The sequence below is a fragment of the Sprattus sprattus genome (assembly GCF_963457725.1).
Source record: "Sprattus sprattus genome assembly, chromosome: 2".
Classification (NCBI taxonomy): domain Eukaryota; kingdom Metazoa; phylum Chordata; class Actinopteri; order Clupeiformes; family Clupeidae; genus Sprattus; species Sprattus sprattus.
In genome coordinates, this window is record NC_137921.1 from 45,166,996 (window position 1) to 45,189,633 (window position 22,638).

Below are 22,638 nucleotides of genomic sequence, written 5' to 3' on the forward strand. Positions count from 1 at the left end.
GCAAAGCCCTTAGGTTGATGCATTACCACACAGAACTACAGTCATTTATCAGGTGAGCAAACTGAGCAAGCTGTCAAACAGGCATGCAAAATATAAGCGCCACTGTACTGTAGTTGGCCTCCAACCACTCAGACAGGAAATACTAAGTGGCACCCCAGTGAACCGAGGTTTGGTTGAGAGCCATGTATTTCGGCGTTTCCCACGTGAGAGGAATTCAACACACTAAAGTTTACTGGCTCTCATAAGGGACAATATTCATTGGGGCCCCCTCGTATCGACTGCTGAACTGAAAACATCCAGTGAGATGGGACTACCCAGAGGAGCGCAGATGACAAAAAACGTAAGGATCCCAGAGTACAACAATGGAAGCGCACATACAAATGTTTTTTATTTACAAAAGAAAAATTCCAGAGGAACTGATTGAGATGAGGCAAAACATATTTTCTTTTTTTAGCTATTTAAAAAACATAGTTGGCAGGATGGTATGTCCTATTTAAGAACATTCATGGAAAAATACACAAGATCACAAATGCTTAGAAGAAAGAGAAAAGGTAAAGAAGCTGTCCTGCCCTAACAATATTTTTTTTTCATGCAAATGTACTGGCTTGACAGTGGACATTTTCCTTCGGTTTATTTTACAGTTCAACAACAAATAAATCCACCATCAAACTAAATATCACAATGATGATGTTTAGGTGCATGCAAAGTGTAAATTCTCTTAATCTCTTTTTCATCTTCTTTTATTGATTATATTTTTTCTCTTTTATGCAATGCAGCCATATGGCCAAACTCCACCTCTAAATTCCAGCTGATGGACATTCTGTTGCTGGGTTTGTTACAGGGGCTAGCTTACAGTCATGAAAATGACATTTGCAAGTACATTTTTTGCAAGCAGGCTTAAGTAATCATACTAGTGTGTGTGTGTGTGTGTGTGTGTGTGTGTGTGTGTGAGTGTGTGTGTGTGTGTGTGTATGTGTGTAAAAACATGCACTCATGAGGACGTGTGTGTCAGCTCTTACTGCAAGAATGCCCCACTATATACAAGTATAATATTATTACAGTTTTGCAATGCATCGTTATCATATGATTAGTTTACCATTTTTACTCCATTATCATTTCAATACAAAGAGCAATGTCAAATAATTCTCTATAGAAGGAAGGTTCATATATTGTGTGTTTCCCTTCAAGAGTCTGTCAAAACATTCAGAACATTTAAAGCTGCAGCATTTATTAAAGCTGTTTGTCCGTCCGGTTTCATTTGCTTTGTTGTTGATTAATTTTTTTATTTGATTTTATTTCATTTTTTTTTGTGGACGCTATCATCTTATCCTAATATTGTCTGTGTCTTCAATGGTGAGGATTCCCCATCAAAGTTTCCCCCTTCTTTTAATACTTTAGGGAATTTTCAAACGTCGGGAAGTATTGCTGTAATGCCCCATGATTTGTTCTCCCTGAAAGAAATCATAGAGTAACAATATATTAAACTACAGAGCAACCTGACTTTAAGAGCTATGCATTTAGTTTCACCTCAGTCCTATTAATGTATAAACGTGCGCTCTCCTGCATTCCTGTGATTTCATTTTTTTTCAAAAAGATAACTATGTTCATGCAATACCAAGCAGAGCTCGGCTCCTGGTTTATTTAATTGAACACAGGGGTTTGTGCAAATCCATGGGGCATTACCCTAAAATATTCAACATAGTGAAAGATTTGGGGAGCTAAAAAAATCAACCTTGAGAAATAAGAGCACATAATTTTATATCTTTGCTCTCTTAGATCTGATGTGAATCAATCATACATGCTGTTTCATTTGTAAGTGTGAGTTAAAACAAAATAGTCAAATCATCTAAAAGGCAACATAAAAATGGTAATCGGTGTAATGAAAAATAAGTCTTTTAAAGCAAAGTATTTTTTATTCACACAAAATTTAATAAGATATATAACAACCATTTGGTCCATAAATATGTGAGGGGAAATAGTTTCTATACACCATCTTTTTTCAAGAAACAAAGAAACATGGACAATCTTGATAAAACACTTAACTGTACTATTAACACGAAGATCAATATATAAGATTCTTGGATTTACCAACTATTCGTGAAAGAGTGCACAACTGCTTTCTGTGACATCGCGCCCCCTTTTTTAACAGGATACACCATTAAAAAGATCTTCAGAGATAAGATGCAAAAAACAGTACAAAACTAGTGAGGCGTCAGAAGGGAGTGAAGAATCAGATAACAAACGACATATATATATCCTGAATTTCACAAACTCTCCTCCAAGTTATAGCGTAAGGCACATAGTAGAACTGAGTTAAGCATCTACTTCATTGAGTAGATCTAGAGTACCGCTTTTTGTTCTACATTAGAACAGATTTCCACCCGGAAAAAAACAGGATTATTTTTGGTCTGTTCAGTGGTTAGTGTCCATAAAGACAAGAAATTGAGTGAAAGAATATTCATATTTAACAAAAAAAACAAAGACGGAAAAAAACATGGTTGACATTTTTTTTCTAGACTGGCTCCTTCACAATATTCCTGCTGTCTGAGGTCATGATAGATTTTTTTTTTAGTCAGCTCTAAATCACCACCAGCCTTGCACCCCATGAAATGATGCAACTCCTAACCTCCTTCCCTCATTGAGAGTCTCGTTGTCACCCTGAGCATCATGAAAATAATGCACTTTTCACTGGGCACTACATGTTGATGTGCAAATGTGTTAGGACTACTGTCGAGCTGAACCACTGTGAAACCAACTGACTGATGGTAGTAAGAAAAGTGCTCTCTGGTAAATGAAAGACAATCAATTCAAAAAGTGCCCGTCCTCCAGCTTTCTATTAATTTGAAAAATGTAATCACAAATACATGCTCTCCAACGCTGTGTCTATCATTGGTAAATGTTGAGTTTTAACACTCAGACAAGTTGCAAAAGGCGATATAGAATTAACATGGCATTTGAAATTAACCGTATTGGCTGTTTTACACTCTGTCCTGAGATTTAATTACAGGATCCATTTGCTTGGCAAAACAGATTTTTGTTTGAGCCTAGAGACTCATGACAATCTAATTAATAAACAAAATATTTATCTGTCGTGAATGTATTGTCGTAGTGATTTTACCGCACATTCTACAAAATAATATTTCAAACATTTCCACAAAGGAAATATTAAAATATACTTTAATAGAACACTGCAGACATAGCGCATATTGTACATACATATTTCTTTTCGCCCAAGAAATGGGATTTCAAGTGAAATTATATATAAGCCACCATGAAGTCAATTTAGAACTCAAATAAACGAAACAAACTGAACAGTCCCAATAATGATATAACAAATCTGCCAAAGATCAGAATTTCTTTACACAAAAACAAATATCTAAAAATACATTGACTGCAAACTCAGCTGCCAAGCAGATGCCAATGCTACACATCAATATGCTTTTTGAAATCATTTCATTTCTGAGCTCTTTCCTTTGCCCAGGGATATATCCCTGGTGACTTGAGGGTGTGTCTGATTTAATCATAATAATAATAATTATTATTATTTTAGTAATGATGATTATAATGTTAATTGGAGGAGGAAGACAAAAAGCAAACAAACAAATACAAAACAAATAGAAAAAAAATAGAAAAAAATGTAATCCCGTGTTAGAAAAGATTTGTCAAGGTAGTTTGCGAGGGGCTCCCCGAGTCCTGGCTGTCCAGACTAGAGGTGACTGAGGTGACTACAGTGATTGAGGGATTGGTCAGGTCTGTTAGTGTGGTGGCCGTGCTGGGGGGGGAGAGCGCTGAGCCGTCGCCGGAGGGCGGAGGCAGTGACGAGCCGTCGGCCTTATCAACACCCCCGTTCTCCTGCCGCAAAATGTTCCTTCTGAATTTGGCTCGTGCGTTTTGGAACCAAACCTGCAAACCAATCCCAACGTCTTTACTCTTTTATATGTCTGCTTTTCTACAGGCCTTTTTGTTAGTATTTAGATATATTTTATAGGTACTATTTTTCCTACATTTTAGATTTCCTTTTTGTTGGATCATTAACATTAAAAGTGCATCTGCATGACTAAAGAAAATACTGCAAGTGAGTAGTAGGCTGCCAATTTTGGTGGTTGTTGTATGATGTTTTTTGCATCAAGAAGGCAAGGCCAGCTGGAATAAGAATGTTGCATCCACCCAGGGGTTGGCTATAGTGTTCTGCAATGGACCTCTGCATGCTTAGTCATGATGGTATATGAAATACTATATTCTATATCCCCTCACGTAATTGGATTTTCAACTTATTCTTAGGAAACTTTTATAAGGTTCTTACTCATTTCTTCATAAACTATATGCATGTCTACTAAACATTTTGCATAACCTGTCTGAGATTTGTGATCATAAGCAGTGGGTGAAACATGTCTACACATTTCTCTCACTGTCTGCTCTCAAAGACTTGCTGTACACTCAAGCTGACAACTTGGCAATTCAATGTAATGACACAGAAACAGCTTCAAATAACTCACTGCATTCAAACTCATTCATGAAGCTAAATTCAAGTGTAAACTCAAAAAAGATGGGATGCATGGAGTCAAATCATCATTTGATCAGGGTAGATGTTAGATGCGGTGATTTGGGAGAGGTAGACTGACAGACAAAGACGTGAGGTGTGGGCTTTTGTTTTGGGGTGGGACTGGGGGGGGGGGGTGGGGGTGTAATATTGTAAGCTAATGAGGGCTTACCTGTAGAACTCTTTTGGTCAGGCCGGTCTTCTGGGCTAGTTGTTTTAAGTCCTTGGCATCGGGATTGTGGTTAATGGCAAAGTAGGATTTCATGGTGCGAAGCTGGTGGTGCTTGAAGGAGGTGCGCATGCGTTTGGTCTTCTGGGAGGGTGGGTAGGACTGCTCTCGATCCAGGTGATCCGCTTCGTTTTCGTTACAACCTGAGCAGGGATGTTTGGGGGGGAGGAGGGGGGACAGGAGAGGAGACTGGCGTCAGAAGCAGAGCGAGGGATGCACAGATGGCATGCGGAGTCTCTGCGCCTACTGAAGTGTTGATCAGTGCACACAGCTGATCAAGCAGGTCCTAGCTGTCGGTGCATTCTCTCCAACTAAGACATTTGTCTTGAAGAGATCGGGGGGATAGAGGGGGCAAAAAAAGCAAACCAAAACCAGCAAAGTTGTTAATTAAATGATAAATCTGAGGTCTGAGCCTATGTGCTCCATAATCGTTGGTGTTAATGAAAATGCGCACAGGGGTGCTTTACTTTAAAGGGCCAAAAGTCAGTTATTACCGTATGGTTAAAAAGGAAGAGCACATTAAATAAATGATTTGGTGGCTAAATAAAATATATCTCAAAAAGAATGATCTGCCAACAAAAAGACACACAATAGCTGTCAGGCTACTTAATAGGATTGTGATGCTAATTAAGCTATTGATTAGATACTAAATTACAATTCTCCAATAGAATTTGGAGAACTGTAAATTATATTCTTAAGGTCTAAACATGATTCTTTCTTTCAACTTTTGTGCCCTTTGAGGTTCGGGTTCCCAAATGCTGAAAAGGCAGGAAGCTTTAACTGCAAATAAGTGTAGGACTACATGTGGGTCTGACAAGCCCATTTTCAAACAGCCTATGTCTGGGTGTTGATAATGTTGGCAGTGAGGTGTTAATGAGAACAACAAAACCTCCCATTCTGGTTTCCAAAACGATATGTGACACAAAATATAGTTTGTTTAGAACAGTCATCTCATCAAAACCAGATGATTATACTGTCGAAAAGTGGTTTCTTTATTCTGGTTAGACCTATTAATTGGACAACAACTTAATTACATTGTCGAGTTGCTTGTTAGTTCATGTTTAGTTTGTTGAAATTGCTCTTTTTAATAATAGGTGTATGCGGGGGACAAGTTTAGTATTAAAATGGGGCACATGAAAATTGGAAACAGACTTTACATTAGGCCAAATGTATTTTTTTTTAATGTTCCTTATTAAATGTTAAGATCTTGCTCAACAAGGCCTACAGTGTGTAATCGATGCAATTTAACTAGACAATGTATCGATATTGTCACTGTTTTCATGCGATAAGCTATTTGAATATCTTTTGAGGTTTCTTGAATCTTACCTAATATTATTGTTGATGTTATTCCTCCAAAGACTGTAACCTACTCTATCTAAAATAATCTATTTGTATTGCAGACTCGAAATGTCATTCTTTTTGCCACTGGTGATCATTCTTTTTAATTCCAGTATCATCCAGCAGGGGTCTCTGTTAGTAAATGTGCTCAAGGAGACAAATAAGGAACACCAGTCAAGCTGGAGCTGTTATCGTAGGCAATCAGTTTTTAATCCAATTAGCCTACCATTTTATTGCATTATCGCAAATATTATAGACAATATATTCGGTGAAAATGTTCCAATGAAGAATACTCTACTGCAAGCTTTATTTCGAAAATGAATATCTCAATGTTTTAGTGGCTGTTCACTGAATAATCGTCCCCCTAAAATGCGATTGTGTTTAGAAACAACGGGTTACAAAACCAGATTTTCTCATGAATAAGATAATTGATACCCCTAACAGCTATTTGTACACTAAGTTTTATGGTGCCTCCTCGCCTAAAATACTGTTTTCTATATAAATTGATAAATTCGACGGATAAATTAACAAAAAAAATGGCACAAAAAGAGATCAAATTGGTGCTGCACACTTTATGGCCTATAGTGAGACTGAGCGAGATAGTTACGGTTCTTTATAGGTCTCTTGTGATCGATTTAATGGAGCGACTCTATGACCATAATAACAACATAGACGGGGTAATGCCAAAAAAAAACTTCATCTGCATCTGAAATCATGTTCCTGTGCCCACCATGGTCTCCTATTGCTGGGAACTTTAGTGACCTTCAAGCGGCCATTTTAAAATTGGTTGCAAGCCAGGGATTCCGACGTCACCTTCAATTAACACAGAACAATTAACACGCAGTTTACCCTCACTTCTCCCCATTCATGAAGAACAGCAGAGACCTGGCACACAAAGCCAAACTTTCTCAAGCAGACACTAATTGCAACAGCGACAACAAAAGAGGCTCTGCGGGCATGGATTAGGCTACGACATTCAGTGTTTGAATTTAAGTTTTTTTCTTGTTTAACAGAAAAGCAATGTAGGGCTAGTACGACTATGCCAACAACACACGCGGAGTTAAAAGACCGTTCCTTGAGAAAACGTCTGCGCAAGACCAAATTACTATGATCCCCTGCACGTGGACGATAGGTCACAGGTCATGGGTTAATTCTTTTAATGTCGATAAGTGGCATGGCAATATGTATTAAACACAATTATACAGTTATATTAATTAGCGCTTGGACATTAGGCAATAATAAAAAAAACGAATTATAACAGTTTCAAATGTAAGCCTGATTTTGTGAATAATAATAAAAACAATGACAACAATGACAACAATATCAATAGTATTATTATTGGTATTATTATTATTAATAATAATAATAATAATCATAATAGGCTAATAATAATGTACATTGACAGTCTATAACCATTCGAGTGAATTAGCAGGCCTTAAATAAATGCGTAGTTGAAATAAGGTTTTAAAAAGGCACATCTGAGACTATGACAAGACTCCTAATACCGGGTTTTTCTAAATGTTGCAATGCACAATTACCCTTAGAGGTAGACTGTGCATGGTCATAATAAAATATAACCACATATCACACACACACACCCACACATACACAAACATTTGGTGCACGACCATGAGTGACCGCGACCATGAACACAAATCACGCGCGTTTTGACATTAAACGAATTTGATTTCTCTCAGTTTAATCTCACACACAAAAGGCCTCTCACCTGAGTTGTAACTGGCTATGTCTATCCCCATGGCCGGACTTTTTCTTTTCCTGGGCCTTCCCTTTTGGACCGTCGCACCGGTGCCGTTGAAGTAAGGCAAAGCTAGCCCTGCGCCTTTGGCTGCTAACTCGGCGTAGTTCAACTGGGGATGGTAGTCTCCCTGGACAAGGGTCTCGAAATGAGCCCTACAGTAAACCAAGTTGTCTTTCATGCCGAAATGGTCGCCCGTGGTCAGGGTCTTGTTGCAGGTGGTACATGTGAAGCAGCTTAGATGGTACACGGAGTCCCTTGCGCGCATCACCATCTCCGAGGCCGAGATCCCGAGGTGGCAGCGGGCACATCTCTGCACGGAAAACCTTCTGGAACAGGAAACAAATATTTACAATTTCTCCTAGATCGGCTTAAATAGTAAATGTTCTTTTAGAGCAGTACAACTTTCAATTGATGTTTCGAAATAATATTTGAATTATACGGTAACAAACACATAATGACGGTTGGACGTAGGCCTGTTGATTCTTAGCCTGTAAAATGTAATGTCCTATAGCCTATCAATGTTCATGTTCCTTTGTGAGAATTCGGCTTGTTGTGAATAATTAAAGCGTCTATGATTCCAATCAATGTAAGTAATTTTTTGGTTTTCTTAAAACATGCCGCAGGTATGTTAATGTTCTTGCTATGTACTGGATCTTTAAACTGATCTACAGTCCAATATCCAATACAGGGATGTATTTCACATAGTATGCATTACTATGTTTTCTAAGGATGCAATCCAGAAGTCGATCAAAGTTATAACCAAGTTAACCATTTCCAAAACACCTTGTTCTTACCTGTAGTAATCCTCTTTGCAGTAAATGCTGCCATCCTTGGCGAAGCATGTGAGTTCCGACTCCAGGGCCAGTTTACATTCACAGCACTTAAGACACCTGAGGTGCCATTGCTTGTCCACAGCCATCAGGTAATATCTATCCGAGATTTTTCCTCCACAGCCGGCGCACAGGGCAGGCTTCTCAGGATTCATAGAGGGCATTGTCTGAGATAATCAGACAGAGACTTTATTTATACACAGTGCAGTTATGAGTATTACAAATGTAAATATATACGAATCAAATCAGACCTTATGACATTTACAAAGATCTGTACAAGTGTTTTTAAGATCAAAACCACGTCTACTCAATTACATTGTCTAAATGTCACAGCCTAAATGGTCTGCCAGGGCAAAATTATAATAATAGTGTGTGAAAAAGGGTTTCATTGAATTAGGCTACTTTTTTTGATACTGTGCTGTCCATGAAATGTGAATGTGATTTATAGTTTTCTTACTTTGAAATCCAAGTTGATTTCAGAGGTATGGCCAAACAGCATAGTGTACTCACGGATTGACTTGAAAATGAATAAGATACATTGAATAGTGATTTAGAGGCGTTGTTTGACAGTTTTCATTGATGACAAAAAAGAACAGAGCCTATATATATTATTTTTTTAAATTGTAATGCATTCAGATATGGCCTAATTCAATGTATGATATACATTCAGAAGCATCAGCCTGTAATTTAGTTGATTTCTGGTTCATCACTTTAAGGAAATTGTTGTACAATTTTCTTATTAATACAGGCTTATCATTATTATCAATTTCAAATAAATTAAAATAAGAACCAGTTGCTTCAAATTACTCTGTTTTCAATAATTGGCAGGATAATGAAAGCACGTAATCAGTAGCCTATACATAAGGCAGTAGCCTAATTACAATGAAATGATCTGTCACCCATAATTATGGTGTTGGGCACTTTAGTAATTTAAACAAACAGTTCTAGCCTCGTGTTAACCTCATGTTGGAACCAAGGCTTCATGCAATTATGAGGTCGGATCGTTTAATATCCCTCACTCGAGTTTAACATCATGTCGATGGGGCTAGTCTTGCCACTAAACTTAAGTGAAATTTTGTATCGACTTCTTAGCATCTTGAGGCCATCGGAACTATGGCTGAAAGTGGTTGGAGCTGGAGGAAAATACGTAAATTAGGAACCCATGAATAATATCTAAAATCTTACCGTTTCTCTTCCGTTCATTTGCACCCCTTTGGCGAGGCGAGAATCCGTTTTGGATCTCCTCTCCATCTCCTCCATGATTCCTTGAATGTGATCCCCGGAGATGCCGTGGAAAAGCATGGCTGCTGGACGCAATGTGCAACTGCTTTCTTTTGCCTTGCACCCCACAACTTCCATATACAGCCTTCCCTTCCGCAATCTTATCGCATCTGAGATCTGCTGTTGGAGATTCACAGAGATGAGTTGCAATGCCTCAAATTGATGCAAGCCAACTGAACATATGAAGCTTCCAGGAGCAGAGGAAATCTTAAGAACGACTCCCCCTCCTTGCAAGAAAGGAACAAAACACAGGCACACACACACCCACAGCAAGAAAGCCAAGTATAGTCCAGACGATAAGGCAGTCGAAGTAGTACCCAAAAGAATAACCTAATATTGTTGTCAGCGTTAACCTTTTTTGTTTTGTGGAAATTAAAAAAGTCCTCAATTTCCTTGTTAGGGTGCTTTAGCCGTTGAAGGTCAGGTTGGGACTGGCTGATTTTGGAGAGCCGTGTCCTATTTGTGCAGTGAAAGAGAGAGAGCGAGAGCACAAGCCTGCCCAGTTGGGATCATTGGGTAGGAGGAGTTCCCCATCTCTTCATTGCCACTGATTTCTGTTCTCCAACAAAGAGACCTGTCCCTCTCTTCACAAAGCCCCCTGTGATGGGCAGCACCAGCCTGGAGAAAGCATTTGGTATTGACAATTTACTTATTTTTTTCACCGATCATATCTCAGTTTAGAATATACGTGCAAAGAAGTTAGGAAGTTTACTGAGAGACATGACATTTACCTAAGAGCAAATTGGTTTTCCTACTTTTATTTTACTCGATTAAATGTGAGTTTTAAAATAGGCTATAAATCTTTACGATGTTGAGATTATATTCTGATTTTAATATTTTAATTTCAATTGACAACATGGGGACTGCAGCCTACAAAAAGATGATGAAAAAACTGACAGAGTATAAAAAAAAACTTTACTTGGAGATGGCTGAAACTGATGACCTGTAATGCGTATACGGTGTACAGTTTATTACTTGCTATTAAATATAGATGGAATGTTGTCTGAATTGTGCAAGCATTTTTAATGTGGATGTATTTTCGTTTTTTCCCCCCATGTTCAAGTCCGTGTCATGTGAGTGTCGAAGAGCTAGCCAAATTATCAGTGGATCTCCGACCTCTCTGTGACTATGTGCCGATTGACTCTGGTCGGATGGGAATATAATCTCTGCCGTTTAACTCTCTGAATGACAGGATGTATTGGCTGGACTATGAAATAGGTGGTGCTTGCGTTTGATTAGCCAAAGGGCGTCATAACTATCCGCTTCAACAAGGACTGTGCCTATCATTTCTAATGCTTTTAAAGTAAAATCAGCAGGGTTTCCTTTCACTGTAATTAATACGATTACTGCTTGTAAAGTCTCTCCGGCCTTTCCATTAAATCCTTATCACAGCTTCCAATAACACGTAGCTTGACAACAGGGTTAAAGAGCTTGCCTTTTCAAACTAGACAACCGTTGTTTATTCAAGGTGAATGCGGGCGTTGCTGTGCATGTCAGGCTCACTGTTGCACTGTGAAACGTATCCTGATGGTGTCCATTTCTTTTGAAACAATTTGAGCACAGATTATTGGTCCGAATTTAGTTGTTGTTATGTGTGTGTAGCCTGTGTGTGGGGTGTAGACAAAGGAGTCCGGTTCTTATTGTTATCAACAGAAGAATGCATACAATTGGAATTAGTTGCAGGTGCGGGTGCTTCAGCCATCAACAGTTCCAAATAAAGGTGTCACATTTGCATTTGACATTCGGTAACGTAAAAATGACCATGGTGTCGTGGTTTATTACAGTATCAAATCCCCATGATAATGTATTGCCAATGTTTGCATGGGGTAAACTGGCGGAAACTTAACAGTGTTAATTTTTCGCTCTGTCAGTTTCATACTGTTGTCCACTGGGTGAGTGAAAATGACACCATCTTATTTGCTCACACATAAAAAAGATATTTCCTGATGGTATTGCGTTTAATGAATGTACATCGATTGCAGTGGTAGCCTATTAATCATAGACCGTGTATTGAGACAGAGGAATTATCAATTCACGTATTGTTTTCTTAAACAAATGGTGTCATTATTCTTAGTAGATATGCCTAGATTTCGTTTCTAGGGTTATTTATCGTTTTGAATTCTGTTTAACACAACCAAATAAGCTACTGAATGCAGCATAATTATTAAAAAAGAAAAAGATCTAAGAGCACTTTATGGAATGGAGTCTTATACATTGGAAACACTACAGCAGCGTTACAGTCATAAATGATCAAAATTAGAAAAGGCTTTATCTTTACAGAAAATGCGTATTTGTGGCCTAAACGATATGATTCTTCAAGATAATCTATCCCGAATATTTTGTGCAGTTATAGTTGGGAGCTTTTGGTTTATATGACACTATATATAGGCTACTATACACTATAGTATTAACTGATCGAAATTAATGCCAGAGCAGGCTGCCATCTTTTAAAAGTATATATATATTTTTGTGTTGTTCCTGTATGTCGAATTAATTGGAATCATGAGAAACATATTTTCAAGTTTAAAAACATCACCTCTAGTTTGTATTTCATTTAATCTTAAATTAGATACATAATAATCACATCTGAATAAACTGTTTGTATAGTAGCCTAGTCTATGAGTCATATAGGTTCAACCATTTCCGAATATTTTTTGTGTTTAATATACGCCCGAACATATAGATTGACAATACAAATTAATTCACAACGTGATGCTTTCAGTCAGCATACGGTGTCAGCCTACACCTTTAACAGGACTGCATTTTTGTCTACCCCCTCGCCATCCGTCACTTGCTATCTGTCATAAATGCTAATGTATTTTCATGCAGTTCTTGCTAATTAGGCTAGAGGATTTTCCTAGCTGAAATTCAACATAGTTGACTCAAACAGCCAAAGATACAGTTTGAATGTAAAATTTTGCCTTATGTATAATTACATTATTTGGGCATGTCAATGCGATGTGTCTTACCTGATGATGCTGGACATTCACCAGGACTAAACCCGAGCGGTACGGCGCGATAAGTGTGTTGTAACGGAGAGAGGAGAATATCGGGGGCTGTTCCTCGTTTGTCCTAGTACCCGTGCGTGTCAATTAAAACAATACCGTGCTGCACAACAAGGGTTAACGTAACCCAGACATCCATGTTCCATCACGCCACACAAAAAAATGAAACATGAAATTACGGACTAAAATACACTCAGCCAACCCCTTCTTTTCGCCTGCTGAAGCCTGTACAGCCAATCTCATAACCACACATTGTTGGCTATGAACCATTTCCCTGATCAATATTGATAGTGGGCTATCATCGGGAGCTTGCAAATTCACAGCAGGAAATATTCGATATTTGGAGGTCATGGCCAAACAGCGGGGCGAACCTAGGCCCTATCACCCTTAAGAATCATGAATTCTGACGTTTTAAACTCCCTACGAAGAAACTTTACCCGTACAACTGACCTCTTGAAGGAAAATTCTAATGAATGAAGTATAGGCCTACCAACTTTTATGTTTTTAATTGTGCATGTGTGCATAAAATACATGCCACACACTTACCATAACATTAAAGATAAATAACTTTATAAATACCAATTAAATACCCTACGATAGATACACAAGGTAGATTGATATGCATCTGTCTGCAAGTGTTTTAAAACAGTTTGCCTAACTATTATCATGAAGCTGGCTAGACCGTGCGCAATAGGTGGGCGTCACCTGGTGAATCCAAAACGAGAAGTGTCACACTTTCATGTCTGCGCTCATAACCCCGCGGCACACCTACGGGAGTTCATTGATGCGCACTCTTGCTCTTCACAGTTAATATTGTTTTCATGGTTTTGACAGACATGTTGAGCCTATTAAGGTCAAATGAAGAAAAGCGAAGGTGCAAAGGCAAAGGATACTCGCAAGGCCTTTAGAATTGCCACACTCAAGAAAGGCCTGTCATTGCTTACCACTTAAGTAGCCAAGGACATATCTTTATTTTAACTTGGTAATTCAAATAAGAAAAATCAAGTACAATATCAAGAGATAATAAAATGTGAGCTATGGCAATGGATTGTGGTAATCAGTGACAATTGCATTAATGGAAAACTAGAAAACTGGTGTAATTGCGAATGGCACTGGTTTGATCCGGGTCTTCTCAACAACCATCCTAAACGGGAATTGATCATTCTTAATAATCTGCATAACCTTAAGCTTTCAGTCGATTTAGATAAAATTAACTTATTGTATTGTGGATTAATCTACATTAGACATGAAACCGTTAATTTGAGGTAGGCTATGATTAAGTTCTCTCCAGTATCGAAGAACTCGGCAATTAGGAATTTGCGAAACGGTCCAGTCACTCGGTAACCTACACAACACGAATAATGAAGGGGCAGGATTAGTTCTGGTGCACTCTGGCCCAAGTGCGGCATTTAGGCCTACTGGAAATCAGCTGCGGTTCGGCGTCTGTTGCAATCGCGTACCATTGATGGCTGTTTTTTCCCTGGGGCATTTGTCAAGATCTTCCGCTGAATGTTCCATGCTGGCTCTCTGGGTTCACGTCAGAGGGCGAACTCCGTAGCGCAGCCATCGTCTCCTGACACTGGAAAGAAACACTGATAGGAGAGAAGTTGGTGAACTAGCGGCCAGTGCCTTTCCTTAAGCATATGATAACACGCGACTGTTCAAGCACAAAGCAAAGAATTACAGACATTCTCCCCATACTGCTATGACACAGTCGACAAAAAAGCGCAAGATTTCAAGGTATTTGTTTTTTTATTTCATCCTTGATTGTGTATTGACGAGCTTTATGACTAGAATCATAAGTCCTTAGTTGCTATCTTTACCATGTACCATTACCGTTAAAACAACCCACAGCCCAATTAAAATAGCCACAGACCAATAACCTCCCTCCAGATTTTTACAGGAAATCCATGAACTTATCAATACAGGGAATTTCTGGTGTCCGTATCTGTGAAATAAGACAGTGAAATACATAATGTTTTTTTTCCTAATTTCAGCCAACCCTTCAAACAAATAATCTAATATAAAAAAAGTATGCGGCTGGACTTTGGAGTAAGTGAGGCCACTCTGAGGATGCCACATCTGGCACCATGGAGCCTGGTGGACTGGATGAATCACCAGGAGTGTTTCTGCACAGCTATTTGCAAGCCTGTCCAAAGGAATCTGGCATCCTGACTGTCATTCAAATATGTTGTGGGCTTTTTCAGGGCCCTGGCTCCTACCACAGGGGAGCCTGGTTGCCCATCTGACCACTTCATAACCCGCAGCCTTGGGGCTGAGTGACATTGTCTCTGTTGCAGGGATGCTGGGGCTGATCAGCTGCTGCTCAAGTTGGAACACACACACACACACACGCACACATACACATGTACACTTCCTCTATATCTTCACACCAGCTTACATATCATATACAGTCACACAAAGTCATACAGAGAAAGGGGCACACAAATCATCTTAATTTTCTCTCTCTCAATCACACACAGACACAAACACCATAGATGCTGAAGTTTAAGCCAACTGAACCATCGTATTCTCTCACACATAGCTAATGTTCCACGTATCATGGCCCAACCTCGGTTCCCCCTCTGGCTGCTCCGTCACATACCCCTGCCTGTCCTCTGACTCTGCCGCAGGGCTCGCAGCGTAGACCAGCTTCAGCTGGAGAGAACAGCGCTGCCTGGAACAGGCTCCAGTCTGTGGCGCTTTGGCTCTGTGCTCTTGCATGGCGCTCCACTTCATTGTAGCATATGCTGCATCTGAAGGTCAGTGTGCAGTGAGTGAAGCACATGGCCCTTTCATTTTGGCTGCAGTCTATCTGTAGTGTAGAAGTAATTTAACCTTATTTTAGCCACCATGAGTTGTGTACTCTTGTTATTATGAACATGGTGAAGGATGCTGCATCACACCTTTCCTTTGGGCCCTTGGTCAGTGATAAAATAAACCATGTTTAAGCTGTTGAGTCTGACACATATTGTGAAGATTACAGATTGTGAAGGTTTTACATAGGTCCTTTGTCCTCTTTCTAATGCTGTGGTTAAGAATGCAAGCCATGATTTGGTTTTGTGAAAGGTTGTTGATGTTTCAGCTCAACAGAACATCACATTACACTCCTTCCTTCCGTGCTCCTGAAGCACCATGTTGATTAGCTGGGATTGTTTATGGTTCGGTCCGAGCCACTATTTTAGTTTCCAATTTACTGGGCCAGGACTTTGTTTGAACACCAGTTGTTTTTTTACATAAAGGCTGAATGGACAGCTAGACCATGAGGAGCAGTTTAATGCATCTAAAGCAATTCTAACGTACACATTAATATGGAAATTCATTGGCTCTCCAAGAATCTCTCTAACCCTTTGACTGAATATTTAAATAAATCATGTTCAGTCCACAATCTTTGGATTGCATTCTTAAAAAGATGGCCTTTTCCGGAATTTAGCTTTTACGTCAGTGCTCCCAAAACCAGTTCTCAAATACACATACTTGCTCACAGCTACCACATTTAACATCGGGTCCTGACACGTGACAAGACTAGTGAGAGCATAGACATTTTCTTCCCTATTTTGCTCGAGCAAGACTCACAGAAATCTGTCTTAGGCAGAGACGAAGTACCATGCAGTGTTTGTGTTTCAGTCACCCAATGCTGAGAAATGGAAGAGGTGGTGGTGAAGGGGGGTGGTAGTAAGACAAAAAAATCAGAAAAAAGGAAAAAAAACAGGGCAAAAAAAATACGTCCAAGACTGTGCCATCTCTGTAGTCTGTGGACGCAGAGGAATGAAGCAGACATGAAAGTTGGCCTATTTCATGGTCAGGGCTGCAGGAGCTGGGGAACGGGAGCCCTGAATGGCAATGCATCTACCGCGACGTGACAGACAAGTCCCTAGGCAAAACTCGCAGGGGCCCATGGCAGGCAGGTCCAGGTACTTGATGAGTGTGACACCTTTGCCTCTCCGCTAGAAAATGTTGTTGCCAGCACGCTCCACTGCTCCGGCTCAGAATTCGCCAAAATAAATTTGCCTCTCATCCCGACTGACGACACGTCCCACCTCTCCCCCACCACCCAACCAACCACACGCCCACCCACCCCTACAACGTTCTCCCTCCCCCCAGCCTTCCCAAAGCTGCCCGACCCTGGTGCTGTTGAGATCATGAGTCTCCTTATAGACGCTTGCAGGGCTTTGCTTTTGATCAGCGCAGCCTCCCTGAGCCTGGGAACCCACCTGACGCGGGAGATTGGAGACTGTGGCCGAGTTACCAGGCAGCTGTGACGGGTAGGCTACTGCAGACACATTCCCTCAGGCACCGTTTGCTTGCTCCAGGAGACACAGGCAAGCACACATGGAAGGGTTTTATAGTTTGGGGAGAGGGAGAGTAATCCTACCAACATATAAAAAAATATTTCAGATATACAGAAAAATGCATGCAATCCTACTCCCTGGTTTTATCTGTGTTTAGTTTCCCCTCTTCTCTGCTATCTGTATCCTTCCTCTGTGCCTGGCTATGGATATGAACACTGTACTGGTGTTTGTATGGTGCGGTCTAATTGAGATGAGGCTCTCAGTTCATTCGGTTTCCATCTCGAGAGATAAGCCGGAGGGAAATTTCGAGACTCAACTTTGCCAGGAGGCTGAAGCGCAAGTAGGGGGGAGCAGAGAGAGCCTGTTGATGTGTGTGGCATGTTTGTTAACAGTACCATTCCATCAGATGGTGTCAAAGTGCATCTTGCGTAAGCCCTTTGCCCCCTTACTATTTTTAGGCATGCATTAGCGTGTAAAAAATGCTCCAGCTATGAAGAATTTTCTCTCCTCCAGTCTGTTCTTGGGGAGCCATCCATACACAGTTTGTGACTGTCACCTAAATTCCTGCATTACAAACCAAGCATTGAAAGGCCATCTATGCAGAGTTCTCATTCAAAAGGTTTATCACCCCCAGATCAACTCAAAGATACCACACATACTGGTAATTTGAATATAAATGTCCAGTGTCCAGAGGAGGTCAGAAGTGGCAGAATTATTTGATATGCACAGTATGTGTGCTCCAGGTGTGAATATGCCTGCAGGCAATGCACCATCCCAGCCAAGAGTGCTGCAGATAGGGCTTTCTTGGTGAAGACACAGTAACAAAGGTCAGGTTAGGGCATGTCCTCTCTATCCTCTAGGGGCCAGTGTCATATGGTACATGCATGGCTTTTGGTCTTAATAATTTAATAACAGCATAGGTTAATAAAGGTTGATGCCCTGCTCTTTTGTGTCTTGCCTTCTTTTGAATCAACAGGAATGGAGACACATTCCTATTAAATGCAAGGTGAGTATCGCCTGTTTGATTAGGTTTATGTAATCACTTAAAATGCATGATCTTCCTTTTTCATCAACGACATTTGATCAACACACATTGCCCTGAGAACTGAGACCAGCTGGATGTTTTCACTCAACATGTTTAAAATATAAAGGCAATATCGGGCTGGGGTCGAGGGACATCAAAGGACAAATTACCAGCCACGATAAAATATTCAAGATTAAAACAAAAGGTTTGAGTTCACACGTCTATTCAAGAGAGGAGCTGACCAACAGCTCTGTGAGTTAAATCACAATGGATAACTGTGATTCGTGCTGGTTCAAGGGCTGGAGGTTGCACATGCGATTCCTGGTATTTCATCATACAAAACAAATGGGGTTAAGAAGACCAGTCCTTCAAACAGTCCAAGAGAGGGAGAGAAAGCACAAACTACCCTTGGCAGTTACCTTGGAACATCTTTACACATAAAATAATGAATTGAAATGCTTCTTCTTGGCTGCATCCTCTACGTTGACTTGGCCATATGGACACTGCAAAAAATGATAATAACAACAGAGCAATTCAGTGTTTTAGATTGCAACAAGGCTGTATGTGGCAGTATAGAACGTGACATGCTGGTGTGTACCATCACATTTTAGTACTAACAAAACTCACATGTCTACAGGCAGTCCCGCAACACTTTCCTCTCTTGTTATGAGCAAAAGCCGTGAACACCTTGTATCCCGTTGATGGGTCAATGTACAGTCTCTTCTGAGCCTGTGAAGATACATAGTTTGTACAAACAAAACATAGAAACGTGAAAAAAGAAAATATCGGAATGGTTCAGTGATTAGTGCTATGCCGGGGGTTAACAAGAAAATTACACAAGACTGTGCAGTCTACCATGAACTCTTAGGCCTCTGATTCACATCAATGAATGGCTTGATTTGTTAAGAGAAAAAAAATGGAAAATAATACATAAATATTTAAATAAAAATAACTCCCACAGTCCAGCTGTTGGCTCACTCCATGTGTTTACCACATTCTCTGTATGAGGGCCTGTGAGGATAAATTGGTTGGATGATTGGCTAGCACAGTGCTGTGACCATTTACATTACCAGTTGTGACAGTAATATGAAATTACATCCCTCCAGTGCCCAGTTTTTTTTTGATGGAGCTGAACTGATTTAGGCAGGGATTTAAAAATATTAATCAAAAAATATTTCAGCAACACTCTATTGGGCAGTATTATGGTTACAAAATGTTTGTAATAATTAGTTTATGCTATATACAGCCGCGGAAAAAATTAAGAGACCACTTCAAAATTATCAGTTTCTCTGGTTTTACTATTTATTGGTATGTGTTAAAGTAAAATGTACATTTTAGTTTTATTCTATAACCTACTGGCAACATTCCTACCAAATTTCAAATAAAAATATTGTCATTTAGATCATTTATTTGCAGAAAAATGACAATTGGTCAAAATAGCAAAACAGATGCAGTGTCTTCAGATCTCGAATAATGCAAAGAAAACAAGCTCATATTCATTTTTAAACTACACAATACTAATGCTTGAACTTAGGAAGAGTTCAGAAATCAATATTTGGTGGAATAACCTTGATTTAAAATCACAACTTCCATGTGTCTTGGCATGCTCTCCACCAGTCTTTCACATTGCCGTTGGGTGACTTTATGCTACTCCTGGCGCAAGAATTCAAGCAGCTCGGCTTCTTTTCATGGCTTGTGACCATCCATCTTCCTCTTGATCACATTTCAGAGTTTTTTTTATGGGATTCAGGTCTCGAAATTGGGCTGGCCATGACAGGGTCCTGATCTGGTGATACTCCATCCACACCTTTACTGGCCTGGCTGTGTGGCATGGAGCATTGCCCTGCTGGAAAAAACACTTCTCAGAGTTGGGGAACATTGTCAGAGCAAAAGGAAGCAAGTTTTTCTTCCGGGACAACGTTGTACTTTGCCTGGCTGAGGTTTGTAAAAGACCATAAGGATTGAACCAAAGCCGACTGGAGGGTCTCCTAGTTCGTCTTCTCTGATGAGTCCAATTTTCAGCTTTGCCCAACACATGGTCGTCTGATGGTTAGACGGAGACCTGGAGAAGCCTACAAGCCACAGAGTCTTGCACCTACTGTGAAATTGGACTCATCAGAGAAGACGAACTAGGAGACCCTCCAGTCGGCTTTGGTTCAATCCTTATGGTCTTTTACAAACCTCAGCCAGGCAAAGTACAACGTTGTCCCGGAAGAAAAACTTGCTTCCTTTTGCTCTGACAATGTTCCCCAACTCTGAGAAGTGTTTTTTCCAGCAGGGCAATGCTCCATGCCACACAGCCAGGCCAGTAAAGGTGTGGATGGAGTATCACCAGATCAGGACCCTGTCATGGCCAGCCCAATTTCGAGACCTGAATCCCATAAAAAAAACTCTGAAATGTGATCAAGAGGAAGATGGATGGTCACAAGCCATGAAAAGAAGCCGAGCTGCTTGAATTCTTGCGCCAGGAGTAGCATAAAGTCACCCAACGGCAATGTGAAAGACTGGTGGAGAGCATGCCAAGACACATGAAAGTTGTGATTTTAAATCAAGGTTATTCCACCAAATATTGATTTCTGAACTCTTCCTAAGTTCAAGCATTAGTATTGTGTAGTTTAAAAATGAATATGAGCTTGTTTTCTTTGCATTATTCGAGATCTGAAGACACTGCATCTTTTTTGCTATTTTGACCAATTGTCATTTTTCTGCAAATAAATGATCTAAATGACAATATTTTTATTTGAAATTTGGTAGGAATGTTGCCAGTAGGTTATAGAATAAAACTAAAATGTACATTTTACTTTAACACATACCAATAAATAGTAAAACCAGAGAAACTGATAATTTTGAAGTGGTCTCTTAATTTTTTCCGCGGCTGTATATGGCAAAAAGAGGCCTTTCGAGACTCCTATATAATCTAACAGTAGCATTTCAGGTTATCCCATTAGATTGAATTAATCAAGTACTTCTGATAAAGTTAGTTACTTAAACGTCCTTGTCAGTGTACAGGAGTTTTGCCTGTTAATGAAGGCCTGAAATCAGATGCAGCTAGACTTGGCAAGGTTTGCGATAATTTCAGAGGAAACACCTGAGCAACACCCACTCAACTCCTTTCAAATTCGGTCTTCGTCTGAGATGGTTTGGGAATAGTAATGATCTGAGACAATGGACCTGTACAAAGGGCAGTGTTTACAGTACTGTGTACTCGTCTGTTTAAAAGTACAGAGCCAGTTGGCGAGCCACTCTGAAGTTTGTAGCCGTCATCTCAGTCTGCTTCAAGAGGAGGGACCGCGAGTTTCAGCTGTGACAGGCTACAATAGCAGAAAGGCCTGAGGCTCTTTGGTGACATTGCATGTCATTTCGCATGGCATCTCGGCTCACCATAGTGGCGCTGGCACTGTCTGTACAGTTTCGGCATAGTGCCATTTCTTAGGGTCTGAAGTGGTGGGGGAATTCTCTTTACTCCGTCAACGTGTCACAGAATTGTGAATTATTTTGTGGACAGGCTGAAGCGGTTGAGCATTTCACACAGGTCTCCTGTACTCTTCAACACGAAGAATACTTTAGTGTGAAAGTAGGCTATTTAAGTCCGATAGCAGAACAGGTGTCAAGCTGTTTTAGGAATAAGGGACATAAACAGCTTCAATAATCTTTCATTAACTGCCTGCCAGACCACGGTCACCATCAGAAACTACCGAAGTGGCTACACGATTCCATTACAGTGTAACACCACGAGGCTTCCTGGCTCCCCTCACCTAGAAGTCAAACGAACTCTTTGCTTATGTCTAAAGCTTACCTCACACGCCTCCTTGTGTAGCTTGTGGATTTCTAGATCGGTGTCAGTCAGCTGTGTTTCTGCATTTTTTGTTGGGCTTTTTCCATCGGAGGGAGGCTTACATGCTCCAATATAGGCATGAGAATCAGCACTGCTTTTAATTGAGTTACTGTGCGAGGTCGTGCACAAAAACTCGGGAGACTTGTCGCTTTTGCCTATTTCGACTGACATCAGTGTTCGCGTTCGATATAAACTACAGAATCTCCCAAAAAAATTACCTGTGAAATCATATGCAAGAACGTGCAGTGAAGAACTGTGTAAGATGTTAGCGACCGGCAGTTTAGCCTGCCTCGTAGCCTGCATAGCTAAGTTTGCCTTATCTGAAATGTTAAACTTCACAAAAAACGTAAACTCTGCATACATCAAAGATACTGATTTGGTTATACTTGGTCAACTTAAGTACTCTCGACCATGCTACCGTGAGGGACACAGTGTGCCATGAAGCCGTCTCGTTGTTCTCGCATTTGGTCTGATAGTCTGTGGAAGCGAGTCCTTTTCCGCCTCT

General features: G+C 40.2%; 1 protein-coding gene across 2 annotated transcripts; it reads right to left on the minus strand.

Moving 5' to 3' along the window:
* Positions 1 to 1,394: 1,394 nt before the first annotated feature.
* Positions 1,395 to 10,055, minus strand: lhx9 (LIM homeobox 9; the record flags this gene model as incomplete). Of its 2 annotated transcripts, none has more annotated exons than XM_080831925.1 (5): positions 1,395 to 1,451; positions 4,713 to 4,912; positions 7,834 to 8,192; positions 8,661 to 8,863; positions 9,882 to 10,055. In XM_080831925.1, 5 exons carry the CDS (start codon positions 10,053 to 10,055, stop codon positions 1,395 to 1,397), a joined length of 993 nt encoding a protein of 330 aa, XP_080688051.1. The 2 variants fall into 2 exon arrangements, with proteins under 2 accessions (XP_080688051.1, XP_080688050.1); XM_080831924.1 differs by lacking the exon at positions 1,395 to 1,451 and adding an exon at positions 3,649 to 3,903.
* Between the last annotated feature and the right edge of the window lie 12,583 nt (positions 10,056 to 22,638).